The sequence below is a fragment of the Haemorhous mexicanus genome, chromosome 18, assembly GCF_027477595.1.
Source record: "Haemorhous mexicanus isolate bHaeMex1 chromosome 18, bHaeMex1.pri, whole genome shotgun sequence".
Lineage (NCBI taxonomy): Eukaryota > Metazoa > Chordata > Aves > Passeriformes > Fringillidae > Haemorhous > Haemorhous mexicanus.
In genome coordinates this window covers 7,460,548-7,485,603 of record NC_082358.1, presented here as the reverse complement: position 1 = coordinate 7,485,603, position 25,056 = coordinate 7,460,548, and the positions used below count along the sequence as shown (strand labels likewise).

Genomic DNA, 25,056 nt, shown 5'->3' with positions numbered 1-25,056 from the left:
TTCAGAAACATTTTCAAGAAGCTGAAATTAAACTTAAAATTGTGCATGGAGATGGATGTGCACATCTCTCTCCCAATACTGTGTGCAGAGCATGGCTATTACCTTATATACAGAAGTCACAGTAAAACATTTTAATTGACCTTTTTAAACTTGAGGCCATGGGTAATTCTGAATTTCTGGAGTCCCTGATATGGTTTTATATGTCCAAGAATGTTTCTAATCCAGCAGTAGAAAGAGTGAGAACCCCCCACAAGCTCTGTGGAGAGAGAAGGGTCCCACCCTGCGCTGCCCCTGCAGAGGAGCTGCCACCTCTTGCAGCTCAGCACCATCCCCAGGTACTGTCCTGAGTCCAGCTCTGGCCCAGCCACACCAAGAAAACCTTATTCACTGGCACACAAAACACTGTCAGTTTCCCAAGCCACCACCCCAAATCTGTAAAATCCCTCCATGACAGCCACGCACTCTGTGGGCACCACCACAACATCTCCTCTGTCCCCTCCGGCTCCATCCTCTCCAAGCCGCTTTGTCTAACCGAACCCCAACTACAACAATCCTCCACAAATTCCACCAGAGCTCCCTTGAAATTCCCCATAAACCTTACCACAACCCTGCAGCAGACTTCTGGCTTTGCACAGAGCCTCTGCACCTCAACACCAGGGAAAACACCTCAGCACGGCACTAAGGAAGCGTTTTCCGGGCACAGCGGAGGTGACAAACAGAACGAGAGCAAAGCCAAGATGCCATCTCGACTTCAGGCAAACAACCCCTCCTGACCTCTGGCAGCTCCCACACACTATTAAACAAAAAGTATTCTCTCCATGTTAATGAACCATGTACAATCTAACAGATAACGCTGATGTTAAATAAACATGTTTGTATGTGGCTCCTAATGCCAGGACTTAGGCAGCTGCAGACAAATAATTTTAAATGGGAAGGATTATGCCCGTGTAATCTTTCTCATCTCATTTTACACATCTTTGAAATAATTCAAATACATAATTAAAGAAGAAGCAGAAAGTCAAACCTTTTTTCACTCAGTCTTTCTTTAATTAAATATTCACTCTGTGACACACTCACTGGAACCATCTCTGCAGCGAGCATTATTTTGGATCCAATTTTCCTCTCACACCTCTTGCAGCAGTAAATCAAGATCAACTGAACAGCCTGACAAAAAAGGGAGCTGGATCGGGTTTTGAATGCTGCAGTAAAAAAATATTTTGCACAAGACTTAAATCCTTATTCCAGATTTCTCCTCTCTCCTGCTTCAAACCTTGGGTAGCACCAAATCTACCTGCAAATGGCAGCACCTCCAGGCCCCAAATGACCCAACCAAGAGGAGCAATTATTTGCATCCTAATTGAAGGGCTTATCCTCACCTGATTAAAACAAGGTGTTTGTTAAACATCATTACTTGAGTTAAGATCTGCAAATAAAGATGAAGTATTGTTTTAAGAATTTGACTGCCACGAAACAATTGTTTTCTGATGCGATCTCTTAATGAACAGTCCCAGCCAGGATTTTCAGCAGAAAAGGAAGGGAAAGAGATTTGACAAGTTCTCCCAACTCATATCAAAGTGAGAAAAATGCCAAGAGGTTTGAGTACTTAGATTTTTTTTTAATAGACATATACTAAAAAAAAAAAAAAACCCCAAAAAAATCTTGCATTTTTTACTAAATTAAGCCACCAAAAAAGAGGACATATTTAAGCCCGAATGGCTTTACTTTATATATATATATATATACACACACACACACACACACACACACACCATTGGCTTTGCTTTACTATATACCATTGTTTATAACTCTGAATATATTTTTTGTTCCTAACTATTTTCCTGTCATGTGCAGTACAACGTGAAATTTAATGAAAATAACCTGATTGTTAATCCAGGACGCTCCTCCATGCACTAACCAAATATACAGTCCTGCTGCTGTTATAAATACAGAGGTACAAGGAAACTAACTATACACTGGGAATGGCAGTGTGAGATTTCCTTCCCTACACGGTCGACCAAATGACCCCTCCACTTACAGGATACATTTAAAATCTTCATATTAAAGCTGCAGTGTTCCATGGCTTATGAAAAGGATTTCAATTTGCAACTTCATTTAACATTTCATCCCGAATAAAAGTTACCCCAGCCAGGCAAAATTAACTCAAAAATATTTCCTTAGCATTCTAAGAACTTCTGCTAGTTTTCACAGATTTATAAAAGCATTTTTCACTGCATAAGCAATCTTAACAATTATTTCCACAGATTAGGTCTAACAACCTGTGAATTTATTGCAGAAGGAATTTACTGCAAGGAATAATTAGTCTTCAGCACTGCTCATGCATGTTCTCTGGCTGAAGACACCTAAAGACCATCTGGTTACTGCAAAATCTGGCACAGAAGAAACAAATCTTACTGAAGAGAATTATAGCTGATTTCAGAATAGCTGTTGTACTACTACACATCATAAATAACAGTTGGGAAGACAGCAGAAAATTAGTAACGTCTCTAATTGTTTTCTTTGTCAGCAGTGTGTACACACACACTGACACACAAACAGAACCATGTAGAATTCAGCCCGATGCCTCTCAGGCTTAAAATTGAACATGCAACTAATATTTGCAGGATTAATAGCTAAATTATTATATTTTCAGGAAAAAAAAAGAAAAGCATATTAACCAGCTATGCATAACAACACAGCAATACACAAGACTCTCTAAGTGATATTCTGAGATCAAGTTCTTTGTGTGAATACCTGAGTTTAATTCCTTCTTATAATTCAAGGCATATCCGCACACACCGTGGAGTTGAATACGGGGCTTATTGTTGGAGGGGGAGTTATCAACAACATTTTTATTTCTCCCTAATGAAGCTTTTCTAATGGAACCTAAGGCTGCCAATGTCGTGAGGTATTTGAAACAGGAACCTGTTTCAAAAATTTCAGCCAAATAATGGTGATAAGATTAGCGAGTCACGGGAATCGAGTCTCCACGTACTATTTTAAAAGAAAATGAGCTGAGGGGAGTGGGCTAAGCAAAGTAAAGCAAAACAAATCGATGAGCGTAAAACCAAAAGCATACACCACTTGTTATTTAGCCAAATGTTTTGACCTGTTGGTGGGTGAGTAGAAGAGGCACAAGAATTACGTGGACAATTTGACTCTGTAACTACACAATTCAATTTCACACCATAAATTTAGATTTTTTTTTTTTTTAAATAAGAGTTTTAAGTTAGAACAATTGAGTCAAGTTATCAGCTGCTCTACCATTTCAATTAAATTTTCAAAACATGCTTAAAAAGTTCCTGGAATGTCTCCACAGCTATGAGTACTGATTATTTTCGAGGCATTTGTACTGCAAATCTTTCCTACTTGCTTGTGTTACATCTGAGGCCACACGATGCCTTCAATTTCAAAGCAGAAATAAAAATTCAGCTTTATTAAGGAAACAGCTTCCCTACATAAAAAAGGATGATGAGAAAGAATTTATCCTGTCTGAAGCAACAAGTAACAAAACAATGCAATGCTAAATGTATGAAACTATCTAAGAAACATTAGACACAGAATTACTAGTTTAAATGTATGCTATCTTTTGTGGACCAGATTGCCCTAATACACACAGATGTGGACTAGCATAAAGAAATTTAGACATGCTTTCTCAATAAACTCGGGGAGAAGAAGGGGAGGGACGCTTCCACGGATGGCATTGCAGAGAGAAGAAATTCTCAGTAAATTAATGAAGTCCACAAGAGAGACAAAACAATAAACCATTCCTGCCACTGCTTTTAACGGCGCTCAGGGATGCGTGAATTTGATATTGCGCTGAACTAAATTTCTGTTAATATTTGATACAGACCAATAAACTGTTTATTGGTTCACTACATGCATTTTAGCAATCACAACTTTATACAGCAGAATATATCATTATTTGAAATGTCTGAACAACAGTAGCTGTATACCACGAATTATTTCCTTTAGAGACCATTCACTCGGCTCAAGCACAATTTAACACTCAGAAAAGTTTACTTAAACTGCATAAATCACATACAAGTTTTCCTCATAGAAGCAGCCGCGGGAAAGTGCAGCGGCTCATTTTATTTAAACGCACGCTCCAGCTATTAAAACCATTAATAAGCGGGGCTCGCTTGACGGTAAAACCGAACCGCACGCAGCGCAGCAATTAACTCCCCGTGCTAATTCTGCGTCTCCGCACCCGGAGCCGCTCCGCGCCCGCGCTCCTCCGGAGCCGGCCCCGACGGGCTCGGCGCCCCCCGCCCCGCACCCGCGGAGCCCCGGCGGGCAGCCCGCACCCGCGGAGGCGCGCAGAGCCCCAGCCCCACTCACCGGCGGTGCAGCGCGGAGCCGCGGCGCTGCGGAGTGTGCGCGCCCGCCGCGGGCGCAGTGAGCATGTGCGAGGCAGGCGCGCATGCCCGCGGAAGGGAGCGCAGCGGAGCGGGGCGGCGGCTCCGCGCCCCGCGCTGCGCCCCGGGCGCGCCCACCCGCCCCCTCCCCGCCGCGCCTCCCGCCGGAGCCGCCCGCGGGCTGCGCGGGGCGCGGAGCGCAGCGCCACGGCCGCACCGCGGCACCGCACGGCACGGCACCGCACGGTACGGGGGGTTTGCCCTCGGCTCCTCTGCCCTCGGCTCCTCTGCCCTGTTGCTCGCCCGGCACACCGGCCCTCCGCCCCCCGCGGCAGCCCGAGCCCGGGGCCGCCGGTCCCTCGCAGCGCCGCGGGGCTGCCCCCGTGCCGCCGCCGCCGCCGTCGGGGCGCACCTACCGCACGCGTGGGGCCGCGGCGCGTCCCGGCGCCCGCAGCGCCGCGCTGCCCGCGGTGCCGGGGCGGAGGAGGAGCCTCCCGCGGCTCCCGGGGCCGCCCGGCAGCCCCCCGCTACTGTCGCGGAGCTGTCCGAGCCCCCCGGGCCGCAGGGAGCGCGGAGCCGCCGCTGCCGGGCGCGGGCCGGGATGCGCTCTCACCGGCGGCAGGTACGCGCCGGGCGCGCTTGTTTCCTCCTGTGGCTATGGTTTTATGTTGGTGCTGTCAGCCTTTATCGAGCTGCAAGTCCTTGAAAGAATTTTTTCCGGTAGAACTTGGACCCCTGTATACCGTGTGAATATCACCTTGTCTGTAGCCTCTGCTTCCATGAAAACAAGTCACTTTCACTACAGTCCTTGTGTTACGGGTCTCTAGCGACAATTTTTAAATATCAATTTAAAAGGAAGGGGTTTTGTTGACATCTATTTTGTCTTAACACGCACAGTGTCACAGAGCCATGGGTCCTGCAGAAACAGTATCACTCACACAAGTCACCTTTCTGCACTCACAGAGCATCACAAGGCTCCTGGCTCCCCAGAGGGCAAAACCCTGCCCATAGTTCCCATCACCTCAAGCCACACAGAATGGATTTGTGGCCATACAGAGGTGCTGTCCCATCTCTCATGTCAGCCCAAAAACAGAGGCAGTCTGGCATGTGCCCATTGTGCTCCTGCCTGATCTGCTGGATGCCTCAGTCAGGCACCTCATCTGCTTGTTTGCACATCCTCTAAGAAAATGGCAGGAGGCACCTTCAGATGGCTTATGCTGGGAAGATGGGGCTGGGACATCCCACTGCACACCCCTTCCCTGAATCCCCTTGTGCTGTACACCCCAAAAACTGCTTCCCCTTGCCCATGCTGGCCTCGTCCCTGCTCAGGTACCAGACAGTTTCCCCCTTCCACTGGCATACCTGCTCGCTGGGGATACAGCCTGGCCACAGCAGCATTGGAGTGTTTCATTTCCACACGCTGCTCTTCCTCCTTATTTCCCCTCCTCACCAGTCTGGGACAGACTGCAGTCCTCCAGTTCTGTCTCTCCAGCACTGGGGAGGCATCGGGGGAGACCTGCAATTCCTTGTCCTGACGGCTTTTATTACACCTAGCCCTTTCCTCAGGAAGGAGATATCCCATGAACCGCAGTGGAAAAGCCAAAGGAACACAAAGGGTGTTGAGTTCAGGGTTTGAACAAGCTGCAGCCCACTCATGGATTTAACTCAAAATTTTGACAATGGAACAAAAACATCATTGCAACGAGACAGCTGTTTTTACTATCAAAATCTCTCAGATCAGTTTGACTGCAAAGTGTGTTCCTACAATCCAAAGGAGACAAAGCTCCCAGCATCAGTGTGGAGCTGGCAGGCTTCCTAGCATGAGCTACCTCCCGCCAGCCTAGAAAAACCAAAGCTCTTTCAGTTGTTATTCCCCATCAGTTCTCGGCACTAACCCCCTGATTTCCCCATGGATTATCTGCAGTTCTGAGTTTACACTGCTCTCACATTAAACTCTGAGCAATCACTGGCTGGGGGGCTTCCTTGCTGCCTTTCTCACCTGTAATTGTGGTTCTGGTGAGGAGTCTCTGAAGTACAAGAAAGTCCTTGGATCCATCTTGAAAAGAAATCTTTTCCTTCCTCAACCTGCCGTGCCCAAAAGCCTGATTGCCACATTAGCTCCTTTTGAAGCTGGTTTTAACAAGTAAATTCATATCTAAAAATGCCTTGTTTGCAAAATTCTCCCGACCCCTGATTTCACAACATATTTGAATATATGCTTAGTTTTATGCATGTGAATAGGCCTACAACAATCAATACAATTATTTACCCAAGTGCTTAAAGTCAGGCAGGTATTTAAGAATTAGTATTGTTTGTGGTAATGCCACGGCAAGCCAGGCAGGGACCAGGACCTCATTGTTTGTTCAGCAGCCTGCACACAAAAAGACACTCCTTGTCCCTTTCAGTAGAAGTAATTTTTGTAAGTTGTGAGTAACTTATGATCAGTGCCAGAAACACCTTTTGTGAGCTGGTGAGTAAACATTATTTGTCTACTCTAATATCCTTCTTATTTATCAAAAATGTATGCAATATTTAGAAAAGTAAAAAAGGCACAGTGGGAAAAGGGTGGGCAAAAAGGAAAATAAAGGATATTTTTTCAATTAGGTATTTTAAGTATTTTCATCATTGTTAGCATCCAGGAAAATACCTGTAGATCTTAAAAGCCATTTGGAAAGGCAAGGGAATAGTATGGCTTCTGCCCCATCAGGACTGTGGGTTGGTGTGCATGGGTCAGACAGCTGCATGGGGTACAGGATGCAAGGTGAGAGGCAAGGAGCCACTCCTTGTAGTTGGCTTGATAAAAGTCTCAAATTTCATCAGGCTGGGGCATCATCAGCCATACAATACCAGGATTTCTCAGACCAGTGGAATTATTTTTGGTCAAAAACCAAGGCAGGTTTAGAAGGTGGTTTGCTTGACTTGTTACTCTGTGCTCATTCCCACATATCATAAACTCAAAGACTTAATGGAAACGGTGCAGAAAGCTCCAAATGGAAATGCTCCTCGTCACTGGGCTGCGTGCCAGTGTCCTGCACAGATTTGAGAGATAATGGTCCTCCTTTGGCACCTGAGCAGGCAGACAATGCCCTGTCCTTAGGGAGCATGGGCAGCTGTCTTCTGCCAGACCCTGGGATCCAGAGGGTTTATCCCATAGTGTGGGAGAGCCACACCTCAGCCTCTCTGTGGGGAAGGTGAAGAGCTAGATCCCAAATTTTAGTTACTGCGGAAATGCATTTCCCTGGAGCAAATATTTCCAGTGTCTGCTGTTGACCTCGTTGTCAAAATGAAGAGAACTACATCAGTACCAACAACTGGTTCTGTTTTTAAAAACAAGAAATTAGCCAGTATTGAACTTCATCACCCTCCTTCACAATTAAGATGTGATGTCACCCTCTGTCAAAAACCAAAGTGAAAAGTCCTCAAAAAGGATGCAGAGAGAATTTATTGGGGTACTGAATATGGTTTACCCTGAGCAAAGAAACACCCCGAGTCAGAAATTGCTTTACAGAGTGTAAGAATTTAAAAATAATGCATTTTGGGCTCTTCCTAATTGTTCTCTGGTCCTTGGGTTCATGTTTTCAATTTCTGTTTGCAACCACAATGCTGAGTAACTTAGCTCTCTTCTAAAATTAAAACTGAGAATCTCACATTTTCATGTTTTCACATGATGCCAGAGCTCTGGCTTTGTGGGGAAAAAAAAAACAAAAACAAACCCCAAACACCCCAACCCTCACATTTTAGAAGACTTTCAACAAAATTGCAAAAGTTGGCAACCATAATATTTCCTAACACAATATTTTGTGGATTCCAGTGAAATTTCATTCTTAAGGCTAATGATTGCTTTCTCTCTGGTAAATGTCCTGAATTGCTGCTGCTGTTATTGTTAGAACATTGTTAATTTATGCAGCAATTTAAAAACAGAGGAGAGGTACTCTGTCCTCAAGTAATTAGAGGATAAATAACATAATCTAGAGATTATATTAAATTTCTTTGCAGTACAGCTAAACAGAATTATGTAAAAATGACCTATTTCATGTGTTAGTGCTCAGGCCTGCAAGACACCAAGGGTCTGATTCTGGAAATACTTTCAATCTATTTAACTTGAATGCCACCAGCCTGCCCCCAGTACAATAAAGCACTTCACATGGGACTGTGCCATCCGAGGGGGCTTAACTGTGCTGTACTTGGTTGCATTTTTGGTGCCAAAAGGCTCTGTTCCTTGTAGGATGGCTTCTTCTGTGGAAAACAAGAGCTGTGTCAGGATCTGAGTGCTAACGTCTCACATTCAGAACCAGAGCCATCAATTCTGAGAGGATTCTTCTTATTTCTAAGAACTCCTTGTTTGCAAAGTAGCAGGCCACAACATTTAACAAATTTTATCTCAGCCTTTGGTATTGATGATAAGCCAATATGTGTTGTTTAGCCTGTTTCATCAACATTCAGAACATTTGTAACTGATAAACAAAGTGCATGTTAGCTATTAAAGCTCAAAATTAGGCAGGCAGTAAAAAGTAATCTGAGAGCAGGACTGTAGCTACTGATACTATTGAAGCTGGTCTTAAAACATATGGTTTCTAATCATTGACACAATGCACAAAAATAAAACCCTGCAACTGAGGAGTGCCTGATCTATTCACCACTAAATGATCAAATATGCCTGTTTGTTTTTTAGTTTTATGTCCCCTTCCTCTTTCTGGTTTTCAAAAGTAAAAGCTTGCTATTTAATATTAGCTGAAGATCTGGCCCTTTGTACCGGCTGCAGACGGGCTTCATTAATCAATTTCCACTACTGGATTGAAATGAAAAAAAACCAGAAATTTTTTCCTCTTTTCCCCCAATACTCTCCCACTATTTTGCTTGGAATTTCTCCTGTAGAAACAGTAGATCTCTCTACTCCATCCTTCCTGTTTCCTCATGCTTTAGAGGAAAAATATTTTGGACTGTGCAGACAATGCAACTTCACAAATAAAATTTCCACTGACAGAAAATGTGATTTGTTTCAGGCTGGGATCCTCCGCTCTTACTGCAGGCATCTCTAACAGTAGGAGTTAAAAATAGGATGAAACCAAATTTCATCTTTGAGCACAGCTGAAAAACAATCAGTTTGCGTAGAAATGTATTAAAATGGAAAATAAGTATTATGACCATTTGGGTTTTTTTCTTCATGAGCTTTTTTTCCAAGACCTCTTTTAATCACATAATGTGAGACCAAAATTCTTGTCTTGTGCTGCCTGCATGGAGCATTGTATGCAAATTCATGGTTCCTGCTGACTCACTTTGCCACGTGCAGTTTTGAGCCCAGATCTGAATATGGGAAATGCCATGGCTCTACTGGTGGAAGGAATGATGGTCTGCAGAGAGATTTGAAAACCTGCCCCTGAGCTAAAGCAATATTTTAAAGTTAAGGTTTGATGTTATTTCAATTACCAGCAATAAAAAAAAAAAAAAAAAAAATCACTAGGAAGAATTTGGACATTGATCCATTTGGAGAGGAGGTGCAGGATTGGGGGGATTTTTTTACACTAGAGCAGAGCTGAGAAATGACCAATTTTTAGTCCTAATCAATGCATGCATCAAAATCCAGATTAATAATATCTATATGAACTTTTAATAAAAACACATTCCCTTGGAATCTAATATGTATTGGTTATCTAAAAGTAAGACACATGGTCCACCCCTGTGGCTGTGAGTAAAAAGGGATTTGTGCAGTTTTTTCTCATGGGTCCTTGGCTTTTTAAAAATTTTTTTCTTTACACTTCAGGTGAAACATTTTGTAGATATCAGCTTCCTCTTCAGGGAAGACTTATAAATTCCATAGGCTGGCAATCCCCCTCATGAATTACAGCTTCTGACTCTGTTTCACTATGACTGGAGCAGTGTGCATGAGGCAAGACATAATTTGAAGTTGCCTCTGACCCATATAAAGTTGTATCTCTCTCTATGCGGCTGATGTTTCTGTAAACCAAAAAAAGCTGAATTTTGGGTGGGCTCCAAATTAGGCATTGGTTGGCTTTTGATGCAACAGCATCAAAGTGCCCTGGCTGGGCTGCAGCAGCAACTGAGCAGCATTGCTGGGACAGAGAGCCTGAGCAGTCTCCCAGAAATCTTTCATCTAATTTATCTTGTAGAACTGCAAGTATTTTGAAAGTTTACTCACACAGGAATCAAAAGCCATTCTTCTTGATTTTGACTGCAAGGAAGAGTTTGATTTTAGGAATTGGAATGCAAGCACTCCAAAACTTTTTTAGCATGCCTGTCCTAGTGGGAATGAGTCTCATTATTATGTACATTAAAATTGATAATCAAAGACAAATGCTTCAGTCTGTTATTTTAAACTTGGAGAATGTTTACCTAAATTCTATCTACTTTCATTCAGGAATTCTCATCTGGCTTTCTAAACTGTTCTCTATCTTTAAAGAACCTTTCTTTAAATCACATTATACTCGATGGAAAAGTAGGGGCAAATTCAGTTGTACTTTGAATGTAATTTAGCTGCACCATAGAAACAGGCTTTCAAACCTTTCATCGAACTGATTTACGAGCGGAACTAAGGTTTGCTTAGTACAACATTTTCACAGTAAGAGTTACATTCCCACAAAAGGGAATGCTGTCAGGTAGAATGACCATGAGTCAATTCTGCCAAACCAATCTTTTTGTTCTGATAAGCCACTCTGGCTGCCACAAAACTTTAATTAAAAATTTAACACAATATTATAAAAATTGCTCCAGACCATGGCTGTTAAGTATTTTGAAACAATCTGAGAATACAATAGATGCCTAAGAGCATTTTGCCAGTTTCCCATCATTAGTAGTCATTGGACTTTTATATTTGTTTTACAAACTAATGAAAGGGCAGATGCTGGAAGAAGTGGAATGTACCAAAGGAGATGTGCTTCCAGAGTGCAACTTGTACTGCATTTCATATTGCTTGGGATTACAAACTGTAGAGATCCACCCCAAATTAAAAGAGTAACTGCTCTTTCCTAACTCCTGTGCAAATACAGCAAAATTCAAGAAAGTCAGATCTAGTCAGTTAGTGCTAGGAAATCACTACTAGTGTATTCTCAATTTTTTTGGTCAAGCATACAATAATTCCCTTCCTGTTTATTATGACAGAGATAATTTACATTTTGCTAATCCATATATCAGGCAGGAATAAGCCCCATCCTCTATCTTTGAGGCCAAGCGCTTCATGCATCCTTCCTATAACTCATTGGTCACCCTTTAGGAGTGTAAAGCAAGGAAATCAATATGATTTATAGTTTTGGGGGCAATTCTCTGCAGATCAATTTACCCCGGATAATTCTTTTAAAAACTGACTCTGGTAAAATGCTTCCTTTTCTTTCTGAGCTCAAGAAGATAATTGGACTAAAATGTTCCCTTATGCTCCAAAAATGTGACTTCGCATGATCTAATTTTTTACTTTGTTTTTGTTTAAGCCTACTGTTTTGTTTAAGCCCTTCTGCTCCCATGTATTAGGGCAGAGGAGCAGCACTTCATGTTCTTCCTTAGTAGAGAGGAGACAGGCAACTGTCTGCCCTGCACAGCCCAGATCAGTGCTGACCCAGGAGATCCACTCCTTTGCTAGGTTGTGAGCAGAGAAACATTCAAAAAGAAGTTATTCTAAATTGTGGGAGGTATTATGATAAGATCTCCATCTGGCTTGCAGCAATTTGAGTACTCCTACTGCCTTGTTTATACCATTTTAAATATCTAATGAATACAATATGCTGTCCCCAAAATGATATAGCATATAAGGCCTGTAAATTTAGAGTTGAAAGTTTTATAAAAGAACTTGGCACATTACCTCTCTGTAAACATTAACTGAGTGTTCCTAAAAATGCTTTCCCAAGCTTCTATTGCACCCAGCAAGAAGACAGGGCCGTACAGGTAGCCAGAATGAAGTGGCAATCCAGTGGACAAGCTTTCTCCTGTTTGGTAGATATTTTGCCTAACTGTTCACTTCAATGTTATGTGTTTCAGGGAGCAGCAAATGCCAATATCTCCCTAAGGGAAGGGGGCCCAGGACCCAGGTGTGGCTGCAGCCCAGGCAGCGATGGGTGCCAGCAGTGAGGCTTGTTTAGAACCCCAGAGGTGAGGAGCAGTGAACCAGGGTACATCCAGGGAGCCCAGCCAGGTGGGGACAGGAGGGGACCAGAGATAAACCACCCACAGCACGGGAGCAGAGCTCACCCAGGACTCCAGGCTGGACACACAAATGCCTCTAGCCCAGACAGGGACTGGGTACCCTGGGCTGAGCCTAAGCAGAGCTCCTGGGCCATGGGCAGGGGCTGTGGGTGGTGGCCCAGGTGAGGCTGCTCGGAGCAGTTAAGGACTCCATGCATGCAGGGTGCTGCCAATATCTGGCAATAGCTGTGGTCCAAAAGAATCTGTTTGTTTGGTGCAGGGCATGAGCAAACAGGCCAGGATGAGCAGGCGCCAGCCGACAGCTCGGGCTTGGCTCCAGCCCATGTGAGGGAGCTTCTTGTGCAACTGCAGCCCCAGGGAAGGCAGAGCTGGCAGTCAGGGGTGTGCCAGCTGGAGAGGGGTCTGTGCCCACAGGGTGCCCAGGTCACCTGTGTCACTGCCCTGCAGGCGCTGCCAGCTCTGGCCACCAGCGACTTTCTGAGCCTTGCTGTGTTCTGTTATTTATGTGACTCTACCAACTCTTGGCATAGACCAAACTGGTTTGAGTTTATGGCAAGGGCTGTGCCCAGCTGGGGCAGGAATAGGGAAGGCCCAGATGGAGGAAGTTGTTCCATGAAGTTTTTGAACCTCTTTCTGCTGCACAGTCTCTGAGAAGACCCAGCTTGTTTTTCTCCAAAATGAGTTGATGTCTCTTTAGAGCACTGAAGAAGATGGATAATTTTCCTTCTGCATTGTGAGGTATCCACATTGCTCTCTTAGAGCACATTTATAGAAAATAATAGGTATTTATAGATATTTATAGTTACTTTTTGGTTTTTTGCCTTTATGAACTGATGGGAAATAATATCTTGGTTTGGGAGAAAATGATTTTGCCACCAGGCTTCATGAACCCCTTTCATTCATTTCAAACATTCCCATTTTAACATTAACTTCCAGAGGCGCTGTATGCCAGTACAATACAGATCAGAAATATTGAGTGCATTACAAGTAGCAGGTTACACTTCAAAACACTTGGTTCACAGTGTTTGAGACCATTCATCATTTTTATTATTCTAAAGGACTGAAAGGGCTTAGAAACTTTGCCTAGGAAGCAGTATAGATTCTGAACAGCTGCACTACGACTCCTGCTCACATTAGGTTTTGGACAGACCATTGATTTTCAGTAAATGTTCTTGGCGGCCAGGAAGTGCTGAAACTGGCAAACTTTCTCTCACAAACCCTTTTTTTTTTTTTTTTTCCTTCTGAAATGAAAAACATGCTGGTTATTCTGATTTAGATCATCAGTATGGCCCTGATTTACCACTACATCACACCCTCATAAAACTGGAGTGTCAAGGGACCTTAGTTACAGGCCAGACAAAATCAAATCCACGGCAGGGAGCATATATACAATTTTGCAAGATTTCTTTTTTTGAGGCTGTGTTAATAGGCACTGCATATGTAAACTCTTGCACGTCTTTTCTTTGTTGTTATGGCAATTATTAGCAAGGAAGATATCCAATACAATTTGGGGGTGTGTGAATTCAGATTTTCAGAATAGACTGAGAAACATTGCACTTAGAGAAAAAGTAGCAGATCCACAAACTAACAAGGTATTATCATTCCCTATGCAATTGTGTCTGCACTAAAATGACATTTGATTTGGTCTCTTTATATTTTTGCATACTTTGTTCTGCAAATGAATATACCAGACACTGCACAGTGAGATGACAGGATACTTTATCCTGGGTTTCCTTCCTGGAAGTTACACTTTATTACTTGTAAACTGGAAAATACAACCTGCATTGTTCCCAAACCCGTGGAACTGTTTAAGAAGAGAGGCATTTAGAACTAGCAACATTTTAAAGAGATAATAGGACTGTAGTTTGGACTTGAATGTTGGACTTACATGCATAAGAAAATCTCATTTCAATCATAAAAAAAAGCTGTGTCTAAAAATGGCATTCTAATTAAATCTTACGAAGATTTTAGAGACAAAGGGGGTAAATAAACATCATTTGCATCCCCTAGGCAAAGCAATATCACTCTTTCTTTTATTTAACCTTTTTACTTCTCTTTTTGTGCCTCGTAAAAACTCTGTTGGTTTGGTTGGGATTTTTTTGTGGAGAGGAAGAAAGTTAGGAAATTGGAAACACTCCTGCCCTGCCAGCAGAGGTGGAAAACAAAAATGTTCAGTTGCCAAAATCTAGAATTATGTTCTGAACGGATGCAGTATAAAGCAGCAATATTTTGATATTTTCAGTTGGACTATTTAGAATGGAAATAGAATTATATCATATTTGAAAACAGTTCTGGAAACAGAAAAGTTGCAGTCTTTGTAATTGGATTTTTCTTGAAAAAGATTCTTATGAAGAGCACTTTCAAAAAAGAAGTATTGTAGATGGGTCAGTGAGGAGTATAGAAACAGAGAAATAGAAACATTTTCTGTATTTGACATTTGCAGTCCTATAGAAATTTTCACGTGGAAAAGCCTGTGGGAAAAAAAATTTGAACAGAGCATCTGATGTGATTGGTCAAATAGTCAATATAAAAAAGTCTCCCATTTCCTTGCTCAGTAAAAATGAATTTGTTGTTTGTGGGGTTTTGTTTCTGAAGTCAGGCCATTACAGACAAATCTCTTTTCTTGGTTTTTTTTTTTTTTTTCCCCCTTGGGTTTTTTATTTATTTTGTTGGTTTTTATTATTATTATTGTTTGTATGTTTGTTTGGTTTTGTTTGGGGGGGGGGTTGGTTTGGGTTTTTTTCCAGTTTTTCTTTGTTTGGTTTTTGTTTCAGTTTTTCTTTGTTTGGTTTTTGTTTTGGGGGTTTTGGTTCAGTTGGTTTTTTCATTTTTTTGTTTGTTTCTGAGATGGAGTAAGTTTCTATATTCATGGCTTTCATAAGCTCAAACCAACTCATGCTGAATGAAACAACTGAGATCTCTCAAACTCTGTAGTGTTTAAAACCTCATGATTCTGGGGTGAGTGTCGCAGTGTGAGTGTGGAGCAGCCCTGCAGTGATGTAGTGCCCCAGGGCTGGCACAGCTGCCAAGGCTATCAGACAAGCAGCCCACCCTGGCTAATTTATAGAGACCCACACGCTTTTCATCTCCCTTGGGAATTTTTGTTTCAGTAGCACTTGAGATCCCAGCCCTCCTGCACTTTCACATGAGAGCATGCATAGTGCCTCTCCTGAGGAGCTGAGTTTTAAGATAGGCAGACAAGGGGAGAAGGAAGAGAAGGGCTCCCTCATTCCATCAGCTCAGCTCCAGGTCCCAACAGGAAAACAGGGATATGGAGCCTGGCCCATTTTGAGCTGTGGTTTTTGTGTTTTGGTTGGGGTTTTTTAAAGACAGTCATGCTTTGGGATTGCACAGAAAACCAATTTGCTGCACAGTGCCACTTAGAAAGTGAACTCGTGTCTGGACAATTTTCCACCAGAGCCTGTCCAACTTCCCAAACTGCTTTCTTTTGTTGCTTTTGGGATGAACTTGACTTTCATCACAGAGAGCCCTTTCCTTTGTTTTCAAAGGCTTTTTCTGCCAAGCCAAGTAACTGTATTTCTCAAGCACAGTCCTCTGAAGGCACTGAAGCATGTTGAATACAGAAGAGTAATTTGTTCCCTCAGGCTGTATATGTCTTTTATTAAAAATTACAAGATGTGAATATGTGGCTGTGCTGGGAGCACACACTGGATTTGTTGTATGGTGAGAAGAGAACAGGTTATGGTTAATCTTGTTCATTCATTGAAGATAAGAGAGGCACTGCCCTTTCTGCTTTTTTGTTTTCTTGGGTCTGGATCAAATCCCCATCTGTCCATCAACGTGAACAATTGTGTCTGAGTCAAGAGTGCTTTGATTAAAAATGATATGGCTGGAAACACCCTTTTTACTGAGAAGAAATGAATAAGGAAATGGCCCTCATGTGTGAGCTTTTGGGGAGAGACTGTCTGCTCAGCTCGCAGGCCAGTCAAAATATGCTCTCCAGCAGGGAAATTAATAAATAGACCAGCTTCAATAGATGGAGATTTAAGGGCAGGAGACTAATGTTGTTCTAAAATTCTTTTGGGTTGGAACTTAAATCCAATCTTAATGAGGTCATAGTAGAAAATTAATTTATTTTCTGTCTTCCAAACAATATCTTCTCTGTTAAAGAGGAAGATTGGAAAGATTTTTTTTCAATAATTATTTTTATATATGCTCAAAAACTGTGTGAGAGCTCTGGCCCCTTTCATTTCCTGAAGACAATCATGATAACCTTAAATGGACCACATGAATGCATTAATCTCATATTCCTAAGTGTTATGGAGAATTGAGAAACCTCCATTCTCTGGATTTCCTCTGTATGGGATGTCAAGAATGATATGAAGAGTGGTTTTGTAGTGAAAATACAAAACTGCTGAGTAACAGCAACATGAGCATACAGGGGCCTGGTTTGGACTAGTCTCCAGTGGAAGTGGTGGAAACTCCATCATTCAAAACATCAAAGTCTTATGACTGTTGAGAGTCTCACAATACCGGGTGTTTTTCTTGAATCTCCAGCTTCTGGAATCAAGGAATTTGTCAGCATTTCCATGTATTTTACGTAAGCAAGCACACAGATGAGCTACTGGTGTTGCTACTTGTGGAGAAAAGCTCAGAAATGAGACTCTGAACAATTCAGATAGTAAAATACAAAGAAGTAACAGTTCCTGATTTGGCAGATCTGGCAGATCTTTCTATTTTGAATCTGCAAGTTTGCCCATCCCTCAGAAAATGAAAGCAGTGGCCATCAAGTGTCCACAATAACGAAATGCCAGTGGTAAGAGGTGGTGTGGGCATCCTGGGATCCTGGCATACTTCAGGAATTCCTGCTCATCCCTCACCTGTGGCTCTTTGGAATCACTCAGGTGGGTGTTTTACAGAGCTCTGCGAGGCAGGGAAGGGCCACAATGTGTGAGTTTAGCAAGTAAAAAACTGCTGGGATCCACATCTGGGGCTTGACTTTGGGTCTGTCCTGAGCAGGGTAAGAATGTCACTACGTGCCTAAATCCCTGGTTTTAGGAGTGATTTCCATGTTCTGTTTCCTGCATGAAGTGTGACAGTTCTCCTCATCAAAAAATGCATTTATTTAGCAACAAAGGACTTGGCAATTCACCCTCACGGAATGGATAACTCTTCAGTGGCAGAGTTACAGCTGAGCCAGGGGAAGAACAGAGGTGGCTGATGAAAATGGGAACCTCTTGACATAGGTGGTGTCTGATGGCTCCACACTGTGTGCAGGCAGGTAACACTTCAGCACCTGTGTGAGTCTCACTTGGATTTTGGAGGGAAATGAATGGAAGGCAAGGCAGATACTTCAGGGAAGAGTGACTTGATGGAAGTGGTGGTGTAATAATGCTGAGATTACTGTGCTCAGGAAACTCTTTCTCTGTCCATCAGATCCAGATAAATCTCTGTGTATCTCATTGCTGCAGACCCTTCAGTCAGTCACAGGTAACAGTGTGATGCAGCTCTGGTACTTCAAGAGCTTTCCAAGTGGCTGCAGAGATGCCTGGAGCTCAATTTACACACAAAATCTTCTCCAGGATCCACCCAGGGTGGGCCACCATGTGGCCAAGGCACCATTAACTCTCTGCCAGCCATGCAAAGCACCACCCTTGCACTGAAAGCAAAGGGTAGTCCTGCCAGAGCATTTCATTAAAATTAAAATGCACTTACAGGTAGATTCCTAAAATTTCACCCTCCAAAGGGTCTGAGCTAGTCCGGCTGGGATACAAAGAAGTGATTCACAAAGCTATTTCTAACTTGCTGCTTAGCTGCTTAAGCCATCACATGGCAAGTGCTGCCTGCACTAAATGGAAAAGAGTATTCTTTACATGCAGACACAGTTTAATGTCTTTGCCAAAGTTTTTTTCACCTCCTCTGCTACCCTGAGCCATCACCTGCTAGTGCTTGTGGTGTGCAAATTGGAGAGTTTTCTTTATGAGTTGCACATAAAATCCACACCTCTGGTCATGCATGAGAAACTGCTGAAAGAGCCTGGTGGAGCCCTGAACGTGTTCCCTGTTTTATGGACAGACCCGAAGGTTGTTTGCTTTTCAGAGCTGCACCATGTGTCACGGCTGACCCTGCTGGCACTCACAGATACTAAATGACACACTCTTGGCAGGGGACGCAGCTGGCTAATTATGCATGCAGTTTACCTACAGACTGGCTTTAAAAGGAGCCCAATTAAATGATCCAAGGGGTCAGAAGAAAAATGAAGGCATTGCTAGAGGAGTGAGACCTTTTCTACCTCCTGAGGCAAAACCTACTATTTTCACAGTGATCAGGGAAGAAACAAAGCAGAGCAGATGTGTTCCCTTTAAAAAGAAGCCTATCTTGCTACTTATTAGTTTTGATTGTTATCACACTTGACATTAATTTTTGATATTCTAAAAGAGGGATTCTCATGCCATTTGAATATTATTTTAATACTAATCTTTTTCTTGTTCAATAACTGTCTGCTTCCGTGGAGTTATTTTTATAAAACTGTTAGTTTAGGTGAGCAAAGATAACAGAACCTGTCTGCTCTTCTCTGTCTTGGTTCTTGAGAGTTTTTCTAGTTGGGCTGGCATAACCCCAATGTCATTTGTGGGACAGAATGTGCTTCCCAAATTAATCTGTCTCCAAGTTAAAAAAGCATTTCAAAATCAAAGTTATCTGCCTAATAAAGGGAAAAAACACTTGTCACAACTTTTCACAAATCTGAATGGCCTTCTTGAGTTTTTAGATGATCCACCAAGGGACTTTGCATGGGCTGCTGCCAGGAACACCATGCTGAGAGCAGTGCCTGTGCCCCACAGTTTGCAAAAGCCCAGGCACAGTTTGTGGTCCCAGGTCTGCAGGCCAGGGGTCACCAGGCAGAGCAGGAGCAGCACATGGGTGTTTCCAACCTTAAAGCATTTGCCATCTCTATTTTGCTCCATAGCAGTGATGAGTTTTCTCTGGAGGCATGCCCAGCCCTTTTGGGGAATATACCTCTTGCAAAATAGGACATGAACTTGAGTTTCCTTGATTAAATCTTGTGGTATGCACACTTTGAGAGCTGCCCAGCAAATGCCTTCTGCATTTGACAGCGTGGATCCAAAGATAGCTCACGCTGCTGCTGTCTGGGCAAACTGTTTTTCCTTCTGCTGCCTGTAAAATAGCTGGAAAATCTTCTTGGGGGAGAAAGATTTCTGGAAACTCTAAAGTGAGCTGAATTCCCCAAGTCATTACACTTGGTTAGTGTCTTTCACAACACTGCTAAGCCCTGGGTAATGGTATGCATAACCCCGAAAAGCAGAAACAGAAAGACAGGAAATTATGGCTGAACTAGTGTTTTTCTTAGGGCGTTTGTGCTCACTGTTGGAACAACCAGTGCCAGCTATTGTGAAACACAGTGAGAAGCCCCTTTTCACCTAAGTTTCTGTTTAAAATTCAGCCAGATTATAGTGAGATATGAAAATCTCCAGAAGAGGTATTCTGTAAAGGCAGGAAGCTGCTTCAAGAAGTGTCACCGCCTCTCTGGGAGTCTTGGGTGCACCCAGGTCATGGTCCCTGCAAGTCAGACTGTGCTGCTAATCCCACAGCTCCAGCAGCTCAGGGAGGTTCCCTCATCAGTGTAAGCATCAGTTGATGCTTAAAACAATTGTGAAGTGCTCTTTGAGCTTTTGGGGCTTTAGATTGTCCTCATGGCTGTGATGATGTTTGATGCACTCCGTGTATTTCACATGAAGTCACATCTCATTATCCAGAGCCATACCATAAGGGCTGGTGCTTTAAACAGAGCTCCAAACACTGCAGTGTTTGGGGAAAAGCTCTGTGGGTGCTTCTCTGGTTATCTCTGTCCTGTGGGCCCCTCTTAAAAAATTGTGTGAGGCAATTCTCAAAAATGCCAGTCTAATTGACAAGCTTTGATACCATGAGGAGGGTGCAACTGTCCCGTTGCAGGACACTCAGGTCTGGTAAGACCCTTGCTCATGCCTGATACACAGAGAGCAGAGTTTAGAACAGCCTGAGTCAGGCTGTGTCACTTGCCAGCAGCTTTCCTCAGGGATATAAAGCACAGTGGAGCAATATCTGTTGAAAGCCACATTAAGAACTTTATGAGCTCTGCTCTTACCTGGCCTGGTTTCTCCCCACATCCTCTCTCCACATGAACCTTTGCAGTTTGTGTGACTGGCCAGCCAAAGCCTGGCTTTCTGCAGGTTATTCAGGGCAAAAAACAGCAATTCTTTTGGAGGAGGCAAGCAACAGCAGCGGAAGCAGCAGCAGAAGCAGCCCCTAAACCTTCAAAAGGGGTGAAAAATTCAAGTGCAGTTGTTGGGCAATCACAGGGAAGGAGTAGAAGAAGGACAGCAAATCACTTCCAAGCACATACTGACAAACATGAGCTTGCAGCCTGAAACCCTCACAAATTAAAAATGGCTTATTCCAGATTTTGACAGAGAAATGACAGAGTCTCATTGCATTGGCTCCAATGGGTCTTGCTGTATCAGCTCAATATTTTTATTAGAAAACAGATGAGTGTTGTGTGGCCTGAGGAGCTGTGCAGAGGAGCACCTGAGAGGAGTTTTGCACAGGCCATAAGGAACAGATCAGGCCTTGCTCACTGTGTTGTTCATTTTCACCTTGCACCACACACAGCCCAGCGCCTTCATCTCAGCTTCGTGCTACACCCAGACAATGAGCCCAATTCACCACTGCATTCCTTTATTTTTACCTCAGGATAATTCCTTTTAAATCAGAGGACAGACTGGACTAACCCAGGGGTTTTTGTGCCAAAGAAATCAATGCTACAAGCCTTTGAGCTTCCTGACCTGCTGTTTTGCTTTAACCTTCACTTTGGGATTTTTTATCCTAGTTGGGAATCTTGATGGGTTCATAGTTGTTGGAGGCTCCTCTGTTGTCTCAAGAGAGGCAGTTAGGTGCTAGAATTAAATACTGAATGACAGATTTTTCATAGCATGGGAAGAGCAAAACAAAACAGCTGTCTGCAGAAACCTGAAGGAGCAGGAACTAGACTGCTCTTTAAAAATAAACTTGGCATTGGAGATGGTGGCTGAGATAAAGTCATAGCCAAAAAATGGTGAATATTTAGGATGCTCAAAAATATTCCTATGTTAGTGGTTTGCAAATGTGGGAACAATATATTCAAGCTTTATTTTCTTTAGCATGTTCTTTGGCTTGAAGTGAAGTTCAACATTCAAAATGACCATGTAATAATGGAACCATTTCAGTCCATCTCCTGTTTTTCTGTATTCATTCAGACCCGCTGTCTCTAGTGCCAAAAATAAGTTTTTACTGATTTTTACTTTTATTAGCCTGAAAGAACAAAAACCAATGGAGAATCAGCAAACTGAGATTGAATGATCCAAATCCAAGTTCACTGAATTTGCCTGTTTAAACTCACTAAGGAAGTGGGCTACCATAAATATTGCTGAGATTCCAATTTAACCAACCAAGTAAGGCATGATGAAGGTATAGGGCTGAAGGAACTCACACACACAAGGACCAGACTATAGTCTTGAAAATGCAAATCTTGTTACAGTATTTACTTGTGTGTTACATATGCATTTATATGGAAAGCAAAGTGAGAAGGAGTAAACACTCCATGATGGTGTGTTCAAACAGAAGCAAACTAGTTCTGCCTCCACTGTTACGCTGATGGGTTCTCATGTGCACACCCCACAGGAAGTGAAAATTTACTAAAAAATTCATCTTCTCCATCCAAGTCTTTCATCCTGGCTCAGGCTGGGCTGCTCCCTTGTGAAGGAACATGGTGTGTTTGTCCCCAGGTCTGACGTGGGATGGCAGGAGAAGGGACAATCAGGAACAGACACCAGGGAGATGCTTTCTCTGCCATAGCCAAGAGGGAATTACAGGAAGGCTGTTGGCCAGTGCTGCCATGAACACATCAGTGAATGATCACTTTGGTCACCATCTTCACTGCCTGCTGAGCTGCTGGTGTGGAAGGGGCTGTGCAGGGGTCAGGGACCATCTTCATGGGTGAGGGAGACAGGATGAATATGTGAGAATAAAATCTCTACAATTATGATTCCATTTTGCATTCTCATAACAAAAGTCCAGGCTACTTCAGCATCCTATAGGGTCTGTTTGGGGGACACATCCCAAAGCCTGGTTTGGCAGTCTTTATGCACTGCTTGGCATTGGGGATGTTATCTCCACATTGAGAAGGAGATGAGAAGACTCCAGTTACAGCTCTGTATTTCATTTCCCAGGACCCTGCAAAAATGTTTCCCATTTATATGTGTGAGAGAGTGTCTGGCTATCACTCAGCTGCAGACTATGAGGCCCAAATCCAGAGGTTAAGCTTAGCTTAAACTGTCGTAATCATCTCATTTGTGTGTCTAAAGCATCTGTTCCTGTCTTTGCTCAGTTTTCATGGCAGCACAATAGTGGGTCACAGGTACACAAATCTTTCAGCTGGGAGGTACTTGGTTTGGAGGCTTTGACAGAATGTGAAACCAGATTAGTTTCACGTAATATCAAGTTTTCTTACAGGCATTTTCTGTGAGTGCATTTATCAGGGAAGCTGCAAAAAGCTGGGAAGTTGCCCCACAGGAACTTGAAGCAGATCTGAGATCCGAGGTACTTCTAAATGCCAGAGCTGGCAAGTGAAATGGATGCCTGTTTGTATCTATTTCACATGTACCTCTGCTTTCTCAGCTGTAGTGTAACTGAGAGAAAAGTGGCAGGGCTATTATACATGGCCTAGTCAAACCTACATGCACTTCCACTGAAGTCTCTAAGGTATGCACAAATTTTTTTACATTACTTTACTCAAAATATGCTGAAATTCTTCATTCAATCACTCAAAACTGAAAATAGTTAGGAATTTATGTTGTAACCTTAATGCAGACCTTTTTTTCCCTATACTTTATTCAGGTAAACCATAACTGCATCATCCTGTCCTGCTTCATCCACTGGATACTCACTGGCTATTCAGGACAGTTTAACCCCTTTTAATACATGTTCCCAGATGTTTTGTACTGCACATTATTCCAATGCTGCTGGAATATGAAAGTGGATATGGTTATGTACATTCCCATGGTGGTATCACCATTCTATCTGAATGCATCTCAAAATTAATTACTTCACCTTTGCATCAATGCTGCAATAGCCAATCCTATTATTACCCCCATTTTACAGCTAAACAGAGGAAACACACACTCAGCTTCCACAAGCCTCTGGTGAGTGTTTGCAGACCAACAATTCTGAACTGCCTGAGTCAGACACAGGCAGAGCTGTAGTCACAACTGGGGACTGCAAAACATCCAGGCACCACGCACAGTCCCACACCAGCAAATGTTAAGCCCTTGCTGAAAAGATGGGAGCAGGCAAAAACTCAGTGAAATGTGTGTGAGGTTGTTATTTTTACAGTGTTTCTGAACTTCAGAGACATCATCCAGGTGGGTCAGGATGGCAGGATCTGAATAGCAGCACTTGGAGCTTCCTAATGTGATGAAAACCTTACACAGACCCTCGGCTCCTCCTCCTGTTTGATTCCTTCTGGCTTGTGACTAGAAGAGCCTTAATTAGCTCTTGAACATGTCCTTAAACAGCAGGTGGAATTTATTCCCAGAGTTTCTTTGTGTATTTCTTTTTCCCTAAGGACAAAAGGAAACAGTTGTGTCTCAGAGGATCCCCCAGCTGGTACTACTTGTGGATGATGCCCCATCTGTTTTTGCTGCTGCTGAAAACATGCAGGTCAGTGCTGACAAACACAGCTCACACTCTGCAGTCTGAGGGAAAAGCTGGCCTGACTGTCTGGGTGAAATCTCTTTGCACTGCTCTGACAGGAGTGTATCACCACTTGGGTGGCAGCCAGTTACACACCACATCTGTGAAATCTGGGGGCTGCCTGGGCTGAAGCACTGTTGTCATTATATCATGACCAAACTATTTGTGCATGGGAACTGATGGTGATACTTCCAGAAAAAAAAAAAAGACTTTTCTGAAGCTACGTGCAATAGTTAGGTTGCAAATGTCTGGAGAGTAGTTAAAAAATTTTTGTATATATGTGCATGAGTCTCTTAATATCAAAGAGATTTATGACTTTTCAAGACATGTTAACACTATAGCATGCAAGTTGTACATGAATTAGCCACAATAAATAATAAAACAAAATGTTAAGAAGCCTATTGGATCATCTTCTCATGCCAGTCTCTTAAATGTTTCATGTAGCACTTTGTCTATGTGGTGGCTTGCTACCATCCATGAGAGCATTAGTTCTCTAATCAAGCATTAGCATTAATCAGAGATATTCAATCCCTCTCTGAACATGTCTAGAGGACTGAGGAGCCAAGATGCTGGCAGATATATACACTTTATTTTTAAAAGCATATACAGATCTTAAAGACCTTACACAGCAATGGATGAGAAATCATAGGAAAATGATTTAAAAACAGGTGAAGTTTAATAGGGCTGAGCAAATTGGACTGTCAAACCAAGCTACATCCTCCCTTAGCAATGGAGCTTCTCTTTTCTGGGAACTCAGATCTCTGGGTTTTTTAAAGATCATTTTGTATATCTATTTTCTCCTCTTTTA

At 42.8% G+C, this 25,056-nt stretch overlaps 1 protein-coding gene across 15 annotated transcripts in view; it reads right to left on the bottom strand.

Annotated features, from left to right (window-relative positions):
* The window catches only part of EYA2 (EYA transcriptional coactivator and phosphatase 2), a 90,293-nt gene extending 83,813 nt beyond the window's left edge, over positions 1-6,480 (bottom strand). For 3 of the 15 annotated variants that reach the window (XM_059862836.1, XM_059862837.1, XM_059862844.1), the window contains exon 1: positions 6,355-6,480. In XM_059862836.1, the coding sequence (XP_059718819.1) occupies positions 6,355-6,470 (116 nt within the window). In that variant the 5' untranslated portion in view covers positions 6,471-6,480. Of the gene's footprint in view, positions 1-601; positions 724-4,338; positions 4,462-4,771; positions 4,828-5,717; positions 5,820-6,354 lie in introns of those variants that run through there. The other 12 variants (XM_059862829.1, XM_059862831.1, XM_059862833.1 and 9 more) reach the window with 8 other exon arrangements.
* Between the last annotated feature and the right edge of the window lie 18,576 nt (positions 6,481-25,056).